This window comes from Lathyrus oleraceus, chromosome 3 (assembly GCF_024323335.1).
Source record: "Lathyrus oleraceus cultivar Zhongwan6 chromosome 3, CAAS_Psat_ZW6_1.0, whole genome shotgun sequence".
NCBI lineage: Eukaryota > Viridiplantae > Streptophyta > Magnoliopsida > Fabales > Fabaceae > Lathyrus > Lathyrus oleraceus.
This window is the reverse complement of record NC_066581.1, coordinates 391,035,050-391,044,702: the sequence shown is the minus strand read 5'-3', so window position 1 is coordinate 391,044,702 and position 9,653 is coordinate 391,035,050. Positions and strand designations below refer to the sequence as shown.

Below are 9,653 nucleotides of genomic sequence, written 5' to 3'. Positions count from 1 at the left end.
TTCTCATCTCAATATATTATATTTTTTCCTCTTCTTCAAGAAAACCACATACTGCATTCTTCTTCACCTGCAACTTTTTTTCACCCACCCTCACTTTTCCTTCTTCTCCACTCTACTCACCAAAACAATCTTCATTTTTCCTCATCATCTTCTCTGCAACATAATCACCTTCATCTTTTCCATCACCACATAACCACCAAAATCATTTTCATACCAACACACCATAACTCTTCATACTCTTTTTTTCCCTCTCTAAACATCAACAACAACTTCCAACATCTCACAAACACATAACTCATTTTTCATCCTCACAACAACACATAAACCATGACATAACTCTCCTCCTCTCATATAACTCACATAATAACCTACATCAAACCAAATCTAGAAAACAAAACATAAGCCACAAATAAAGAGGAACAACAAAACTCGGAAATGGAATTGTAAGCTAAAACGGAGGAAGAAAAATGAAGTATACTAACACACCTCTACACACCGGAAACACATTCGTTAAACTCCGGAAAAAACCATTGTGCTCTGGTCACAACCCTATGCAACTCCTTCAACCTTCAGAACTCCACCCTCACCGCCGAGCACCGTGGATCTTCATCGGAGGTTGACTTTACTTTTCTCTTTTCTTTTTGTGTGGCACTGCATTTTGATTGATGAAGTGAGAAGTTGAGCTTTGTTGTTAAGAAAAAAAAATAATAATGAAAATAAACATATGTTGTTGTTGCTATTCATGTGAATTTGAGGAAGGAGGACAAAATTTTTATTCAAAAAATGGTGTTTGTTGTTGTCACGGTTCATCAAGCAGGATGAAGAGCAAATTTTTTTTTTCTTTCCTTTAGACACTTGTCATCTTTTTAGTGGATTTTAAAAAAAATGAAATAAATAATAATGCTTTCATTTCTCTTTTTCAGTAGAACAGCACCGTCCCACCTTTTTCTCTCTCTTTTTTTTTCCTCTCATTTCTTTATTTGTTTTGTTCATGTTTTATTATTACTATAATTATTACTATATTATTATTATTATTATTATTATTATCCTCATTATTATTATCATCATCATCATTATTATTATAATGTTTATTACTATTTATATTATAGAAATTTTTATTATATATTATTATTATTATATTATTTATTATTATTTTGTATAGATTATTATTATTATTATTATTATTATTATTATTATTATTATTATTATTATATTGTCTATTATTATTTTTTATTGATTATTATTATTATTATTGTTTTTAATATTTATTGATTAATTATTATTACTGTTTTCATTATTATTATTATTTTATTATTATTATTGATTAATTGTTATTATTGATTATTATTATTATTAATTATTATTATTATTATTATTATTATTATTATTATTATTATTGTTTATTGTTATTGTCATATTTGTTAATTTTAAATAAAAAAAATCGATTTTATTTGTCCCATCGATTTTTCACAGATGCATCACAATTTTTAAGTTAAAAATTCAATTTAACTTCAGAAATTGCTTAAATGCATAAATATTTGTCGATCGGCCTCGGATAGGATGATTCATACATGAATCGCTTTACGACTGCTTAAACATTACGCTAAATTTCTGATTTTATTTCGAGTCCCTTCGCTTTCTCTTGGGCCTTCTTACAACGAGATTCTTTTATTTTTACAACTGTCTTTCAAAACTTGTATGATTTAGTTATTGTGTCATATCCCCATTCGATAAAGTGTACCCTCATTCCCGTAAATATGTAATAAGTTTACTGCTTTCATTTACTTTATTGTATCAGTTGATCGTTAATTCGAAGATTAAAATCAACACTTAAAAAAAACACTCGATCCAACGTCGAGCAATTTTCACAAATCAGAATCATTTCCATTATTCGCTTCTCCATCATTTTCAAAACCATCAAATCATTTTGTATGTTTCAATTCAAACGCAATTAATAAAAACCTCGACCCAACATCGAGTGTCTTTTCCCTAATCAAATTCAAAATACCTAATTATATTTAAACATTATTTCAAAAAAGATGAAAAGGGAGATGGTCTCGAGTTTTCGATTCCTCTCCTCAATTACTTGGATACGAGTAGCCTTACTCGGCCATTCAAGAAATTGACATCTGTTAAAAACTTCTAAGCCCCCGCCACATCCAAATTACTTTCATAATCAAACCTTTAGTTAAACTCAATTTCGCAACAAACTTAGACGAAAAAGGAGGTGGTATGGAGCCTTCCATTCCCTTCCTCGAGTACTTGGATACGAGTAGCCATAATCGGCCATTCGAGTATTTATCGTCCGTCCAAAATACTTTAAGATTATTTAACTTCTTTCACAAATTAAGGATGAAAAGGGAGATGGTCTAGAGCCTTTTATTCCTCTTCTCGAGCACTTGGATACGAGTAGCCTTACTCGGCCATTCGAGTAATCGTCATCCAAACAAAACACTTAAACCAATCAAACTTGTTTTCCACCCTTGCGCGACCATGAAAACATTTTCAGAAGAGAGTATGCAACATCCATTTTGATGCGAAACAAACAAAGACTTCAGCCTCCAATAGCGAGCAGCAAGTAAAGGTTTTACGCTCAAATATGATCCAAGCATCACTTTCTTTAAAAGCAATCCACCCAGTAGTTCTCTTTGGGTAGAACTACGTATGCCTTGAGTTCTTCATAGCACCTGAAGATACGTAGGAGCAGGATTGCGAAATCTTGTCAGGCACATTAATATAAAAAAAATCTAAGTCTTTCCTTTCTTTCTTTCTTTTTCTCGCTCGATAAGTAGAAGATAATAAATTAACATTAGCTAACACTCTATCATAAGTTTAACTAAGTCGTTCCCGTTGAGTACAACAGACGTGAGGGGTGCTAATACCTTCCCCTTGCGTAACCGACTCCCGAACCCGAATTTGGTTGCGACGACCATTTTCTTTTTGTTTTTTTGGGGTTTATTAATATTTTCCCTTTCCTTAATTGGAATAAATAAAGTTCGGTGGCGACTCTGTTCGAACATCTTTTCCGCGAGCGTGCGAGCGCCTCGCGAAGGATCGCGTTTTTCGAGATACGACAGCTGGCGACTCTGCTGGGGACTGAGAGCTCCAACCTAGAGAGAGTCAGACCTAACTCAGTTTTATTTGTGTTTAGTGTTAGCTTTGTTTGATTTATTTTTCTATCTTTTTGTTGTTGTTGATATCTCATTGTATTGTTATTTGTGATTTGTTTATTGGTTCTCATTGGCATTTGTGGGGATCTCTGATTATTCGTACTTTGTGAGATAGGCTCTCTACCCGAGTCTGAGGAAAAAACATAGGATTAAGATGGTGGTTGTGTAGTATTGGCCCACAAGGAGCCTTCCTCATTGGGACAATACGAAGACCCCGCCTAGAGTAGATTCTCTTGGAGATGTTATTGTCCGACGAGCCTTCGTCATGGCGATAACGCTTTCATGTGGAATAAGTGACTCTAGGGACCTTTTTTAGAACCTTGGAATCGATGGTTGTGTAGTATTGGCCCACGAGGTGCCTTCCTCATTGGGACAATACGAAAACCTCACCTAGAAGAGATCATTTTGAGGTTATTATTGTTCAACGAGTCTTCTTCATGACACTAATATTCTCAAGAAGGATCCATGACTCTGGGAACCTATCAACCATAGAGCCTACCCATGGAGTGCCTATAATCAGAGATACCAGTTTTTTCCTGTTACTCTTCCCAACCTGAGTTTGATGTTACCTGTAACTCTAAAACCATGCACGTTCATCACATAATCAAAACATAACATTTTCATTTTGTTTCCAGGGAACTAGAGGATCAATGTTATAAGCATTTAGAGAGTATGGGATCGAACAAGAGAAGCATATACTCATACAAGTTCAAAGATCCTAAATTAGACGTTCTACAAGAATTGGTTTCTCAGCTCCATCCAGTCTACAAGATCAACTTTAGGAAGCATTATGGAAATCTGCTCAGTCTCTTGAACAAAGAAGCAGACCCACTGGTACTTTTGACCTTGGCCCAGTTCTATGATTCACCAATGAGATGTTTCACCTTCCAGGATTTTCAAATAGCACCAATGTTGGAGGAATTTGAACATCTTGTTGGTATTCCCATAAAAAACAAACTGCCATTTATGGGTGTCGAAGGGACCTTGGAACATGAAGTTATAGTTGCTGCCCTTCACATGCATAAGAAGGACGTTACTACAAACCTGGGAGTGAAAGGAAATACCAAAGGGTTTCCACTCAATTTTCTTATAGAGAGAGCTTACTCCCTATTAGAGGCCCAAAGTTGGGAGGCTTGCTATGCTACTATTGCCTTGGCTATTTATGGAATCGTTTTGTTCCCAAACTTTGACGATTTTGTAGACATGACTGCCATTTGCATCTTCCTCACGAAGAATCCAGTGCCTACCCTTCTTGCTGATGTGTTCTATTATATGACTTGGAGAAGTGCAAAGAAGGGAGGAATGGTTGCTTGTTGTGCCCCTCTATTGTACACATGGTTGCAGACCCATCTTCCAAATAGGGGTCCCTTTGTGGATCAGAAGGATGCTAGTTGGCCCCAGAGGTTGGGATCACTCCGATCCAGCAATATTTCTTGGTACTCTAGGGTGTATGATGATACAAAAATCATATCCAGTTGTTGGGACTTCCCCAACATACCACTCATTGGTACTCGAGGTTGTATTAATGCTAATCCAGTCTTATCCATGAGAAAACTTGGGTACCCACTGGAGGGACCTCATGAGGAGAAGTCTTTGGAAGCCTTTTTGCTGCATGACCTAGGAGTTGAGAATCCAACTTTGTTTGCAAGGATCAAGAAGGCATGGGAAAAGGTCAACAGGAAAGGTAAGGCTGGCCTAGGAAAGAAGAATTGTATCACCAAAGAGCCATACTTTCAATGGATAAAAGAAAGAGTAAGATCAATCAAGATGCCTTTCAAAATAGAGATGTCTGGTCCTCTTCCCGAGCCTAAACCTACTCATGTCCCAATTAAGGAGGCAGAAGGACTCCGAGCTTCTTTAGAGAAACTTACAAAGGAAAATGAAGAGTTGTTGAAGAACCTACACCTGATCACTAATGAAAAGAATGCGTTTAAATGGAAACTCGAGAGGAATAAAATGCAGCTTCAGGTAAATATGGAAAAGGTGGATAAGGAAGAGTATAAAAGAAAAAGAGTCAAGCATGGTTTAGATCAGGCTGACAGCTGCTTGAATACCGTCAAAAACCAACTGAAAAAGGCTGAGAGGGATTGTCGTGAGAAAGAGAAATGGTGGAAGCTCGCCACAAAACAAAAGAAGGAGATAAGAGAGACGCTTGAGGCTGAGATAGCCAACCTCAGTGTTTCACTCTATGAGTCAAAAGAAAGGGAAGAACGAGAACGCTGTAGTAAAGAGAGTGCTCTGGCTGCTACTCAGGTTACACCTGAAATATGGAAAGGAAAGTGCCAGGAGGTTGAAAATGCTAATGAGTGGGAACGATACTGGAGAGGCCGACATGACTCTTTGCTACGAGAAGGTGAAGATTGGATGAACGCAGGGGAAAATGTGAATGCTAGTTTGGCAGTCTGCAAGAAAACCATCCAGTTTTTACATGAAGAAAGAAATGAGTATCGAGACAAGTTTGCCAGTTTGATAGACTTCTGTAATGTCATGGCTAAGAATATGCCTTTGATGCTAAGATGTGCTCTGGAAGACATAGACAATGACAACATCCCTCCTTCAGTGACTGGCTTTATCTATCTTTGTGAAGACATGATGAAAAGGTTCAAAGGAGAGTTGGAAGAGCTTAACAAAAAGAAGTCTACAGTCTAACCCTGGTTTTTTGTACATTCCTTTATGTTTGAAAGAATATTTTGTACTCAATCCTTGTACTCTGTTTTGAATTGAATGAATGAAGGATTTTGAGTTCTTTTGTACAAAAAGTTTGGTTCCATTCTTGTTTTATTCCCCGTGATCTCTTCGAATGCTTGTTAAATAACAAGGAATCTAACACGGTTCCCTGAAAATAAAATTGAACATAAGCATAAAAGACATTTTTAAATCCACGTGCATTAACATATGCATCATGCATTTTATTTCTCAAAACAAAAACTCATTCCATTTTTCCTCGTCTCTAGTAGTTCAAGCTGATTCCTCAACGTGCATACGCTACTCGCTCCAACACAAGAAGAATCATGTATGTAGTTAGAGAAGAACAAGCTTCCTTCAGAGAGGAGATGGACTCTGTCAAAAGCAAGATCGAGCAGATCTTTGAGGCTATACAAGCTCTGGCTAGAAGGGAAGAAAAGGCACGTGTTACCGCTGCTGCAAGGAACGATGCTCTAGTTCAAGGGGTTGCTCTTCAGTCAGGACCTTCAGTTCCTATTCCAAATCCCGTTATCTACGGTCTTCCTCCAGGTTTTGTTCCACCGCCTGAAAGAACTCATGTGCCTCCACCTGCGTATACTTCTAGAGTAGCTGATGGAGTCGCTGTGCAAGGACCTCCGATAGTCAATCAAGTAGTCATGCCCCACACTGATGAGGAGCTCCAGAACGAGTTTGAAATGCAGAATTATAATGGAGCTTCTCTAATGCTCATCCCTACTGCTGCCCAAGATTCTGAGGCTATCTTGATGTGTCATGCTCTGGCCGAAAAGCTAAGAATCTTAGAAGGACATAACTCAACCTGTTTAAGTGCCTTGGAGATGTGTCTAGTCCCAGACGTGGTGATTCCTCCAAAATTCAAAGCGCCTGAATTTGAAAAATACAAAGGCCTCACATGTCCTAACATACATTTGAAAATGTATTACAGAAAAATGGATGCCTATGCCAGAGATGATAAGCTCATGATCCATTGCTTTCAGGACAGTCTAACTGGGGCATATTTGGACTGGTACATGCAATTGGAATGTAGCAACATCCACACTTGGGATGAGTTGGCTTAAGCATTCGTAAAGCAATACAAATATAATACTGACATGGCACCAAACCGTACTCAGCTTCAGAGTATGCCCCAGAAAGACAATGAATCTTTTAAAGAATACGCACAACGCTGGAGAGAATTGGCTGCAAGGGTGCACCCGCCGCTGGTTGATCGTGAATTGATTGACATTTTCATGGGAACCTTGTAGGGCCAATATTATGAAAGATTGATCAGTAGTGTGTAAAATCCAGGGAGGTTCCAGCAGTCAACCAATCTTGAAGAAGCCTTTCAACGGATTCAAGAGGAAGGAGGGAGAGACTAGCGTCATTTCTTCTCAAAGGGGGAGGGTACCACCCAGGGCTCCTGCTTCTGTGCCTTATTATCAGTACCCTTACGTAGCAGCTGCTCAATATCCAACCATGCCTTATCGTCCAATTGCTCATGTTCCTATTCCAGCTCTGATACCTCACTATCAAGTTCCAGTTCCTTAATATCAAGCTCCACAACCTCAGTTCCAGGCTCCTCCACCTCAACATCAACAGAGAAATCAACAAAATAATCAACCACGTCCAACTCAGCAGCAATGAGCAAATCAACAGAGGCCATATCAACAGTACAATAATGTGAATACCACTCCTATCCCAATGACTTACACTTAATTGCTACCGTATCTGATTCAGAATGGGACTGTTTCGCCAAGGGCATTACCTCCAATGCCGAAGCCGCATAAGCCTTGGTATGATGAGAATGCTAGATGTGCCTTTTATGATAATTCAGAGGGTCATACAACAGAGAATTGCAAGGTGTTCAAGCTTCGGGTCCAAGAGTTGATAGATCAGAAAATATTGTCTTTTGCTGATGTTCCAAATGTGGGGAACAATCCTTTGCCTAAATATGATGGTTCAGGTGTCAATGCTATAGATAGTTCAACTGATGATGGATTGATAAAGGATGTGTTCAAGTTGAAGACTCTTTTAACGGTGGTCCATGCTAGATTGATTGAAGCAGAATTGATGAATGGAGTACATGATAATTGTGTGGTGTGTTCATCCAACCCTGATTAGTGTGGTGAATTCAAAATTTATCTTTAACGTTTGATGGATCAACGGGTTATTCAGTTCATTAGAGCAAAGATTGATGAGGATGTTGCTGTGATTGTGCCTGTATTTGATCAAGAGAGGTTTCCCAAGCCTTTTGTGGTCCCTTATAAGAGAAATGTTGACCTAGAGCCAGTGAAGAAGATTGAGCCCATGGTTATCTATGTTCCCGCTCCATTCTCATTTGACAGTACCAAAGCAGTGCCTTGGAACTATGAGCCTGTAGTTTATGTGGGTAACAAACCAGTAATCTTGAAAGAGCCAGACGTGACTAACATCGCTGGAGCTAGTGGTGTGACTCGAAGTGGAAGGTTTTTCGCTCCTGAAGTGATCCCAAACAAAGAAAGTGCACCAACAGTTGAACCAACAAAGGGGAAAGAGGTAAATCCTCCAGAAGCAGGAGAAGGCTTATCTAAGAAAGCAGTGACTGCTAAAGAGGATAGAGAATTCTTGAAGATCATCAAGAAGAGTGATTACAAGGTCATAGATCAGCTCAACCAGACTCCTTCAAAAATCTCCATTCTTCCTCTACTTATGAGTTCTAAGGCTCATAGGACTGCTCTATTGAAGTTCTTAAACGAAGCTTATGTGGCAGAAGACATCAGTGTTATTCAGTTTGATAATGTGGTTGCTAATCTCAATGCTAGTAGTTGTTTGATGTTCACTGATGATGATTTACCCCCTAATGGACGAGAACATAATATGACGCTTCATATCTCCATTCAGTGTGCAGATGTTACCTTGGCTCGAGTACTGGTAGATACAGGTTCATCCTTGAACATGTTACCTAAGACTACCCTGTCACAATTGAATATTGAAGGGGTGCAGATGAGACCCAGTGCTTTGATAGTAAAAGCTTTTGATGGGTCTAAGCGAACAGTTATTATGGAGATTGACCTCCCAATCCTGATTGGCCCTCAAACTTTCCGTATTACCTTCCAGGTAATGGATATTAGACCTGCCTATAGCTGTCTGTTAGGTAGACCTTGAATCCATGCTGCTGGAGCTGTCACCTCGACACTTCACCAGAAGCTGAAGTTTGTTACTTCTGGTAAGCTGGTATCAATATCCGGAGAGGAAGATATTTTCGTCAGCCATTTGACTTCTTTCAGATACATTGAAGTAGGTGAAGACATTGTTGAAACTCCTCGCCAAGCCCTTGAAGTGGTCAATGTGGTCCAGACTAAGCCGAAACTTGTTGAAGAACCCAAGGGGGTCATGTCCTCGTGGAAGAGTGTGAAAGCTGCAATTGAAGCTGGTTGCCCTGGAAGTTGGGGCACAGTGATTGAATTACCAAAGAAGAAAGACAAGTGTGGATTAGGATATCAACCGTCTATTGAACTTTTCAAAGATCAGAAGATACATCAGGGGAAGGTTCCTAGCATCCAGGAAATATTCTCCAAAGTTGGTTTCCTAAGTGATGATCAAGTGAATGCTCTTGAAGATGAAGATCCAGATTTGTCCAAGATGGTGTTTTGTGGACCTCCGGATGCTGCTCTCACTAACTGGAAGGCAACAGATGTTCCAGATATAGCTTCTTTTTCAAAGTAATTTATTGTTTTCTAGAAACATCCAATGCCATGCCCAAGGCATATGGATAGCTTTGTAGGGCCCATTTTGTGTTAATATTTAAGCCTTATCATCAAT

General features: G+C 38.7%; 2 protein-coding genes across 2 annotated transcripts; both read left to right on the top strand.

Annotated features, from left to right (window-relative positions):
• The first annotated feature begins 6,181 nt into the window (after positions 1-6,181).
• On the top strand, positions 6,182-6,931 carry LOC127131408 (uncharacterized). Its single transcript, XM_051060334.1, has one exon. The coding sequence runs from the start codon at positions 6,182-6,184 to the stop codon at positions 6,929-6,931; it is 750 nt and encodes a 249-aa protein (XP_050916291.1).
• A 691-nt stretch (positions 6,932-7,622) lies between these two features.
• Positions 7,623-8,996, top strand: LOC127131407 (uncharacterized). Its single transcript, XM_051060333.1, has 3 exons — positions 7,623-7,931; positions 8,028-8,475; positions 8,602-8,996. Exons 1-3 carry the CDS (start codon positions 7,623-7,625, stop codon positions 8,994-8,996), a joined length of 1,152 nt encoding a protein of 383 aa, XP_050916290.1.
• Positions 8,997-9,653: the final 657 nt, after the last annotated feature.

What these genes read in the sequence shown, in the direction of transcription:
- LOC127131407 (XM_051060333.1), top strand. Translation starts at nt 7,623, where the DNA reads ATGCCGAAGCCGCATAAGCCTTGGTATGATGAGAATGCTAGATGTGCC. An exon ending in AAGCAGAATTGATGAATGGA is followed by an intron (nt 7,932 to 8,027) that starts GTACATGATAAT and finishes CGGGTTATTCAG; the next exon opens with TTCATTAGAGCAAAGATTGA. An exon ending in CTTGAAGATCATCAAGAAGA is followed by an intron (nt 8,476 to 8,601) that starts GTGATTACAAGG and finishes CTTATGTGGCAG; the next exon opens with AAGACATCAGTGTTATTCAG.
- LOC127131408 (XM_051060334.1), top strand. Translation starts at nt 6,182, where the DNA reads ATGTATGTAGTTAGAGAAGAACAAGCTTCCTTCAGAGAGGAGATGGAC.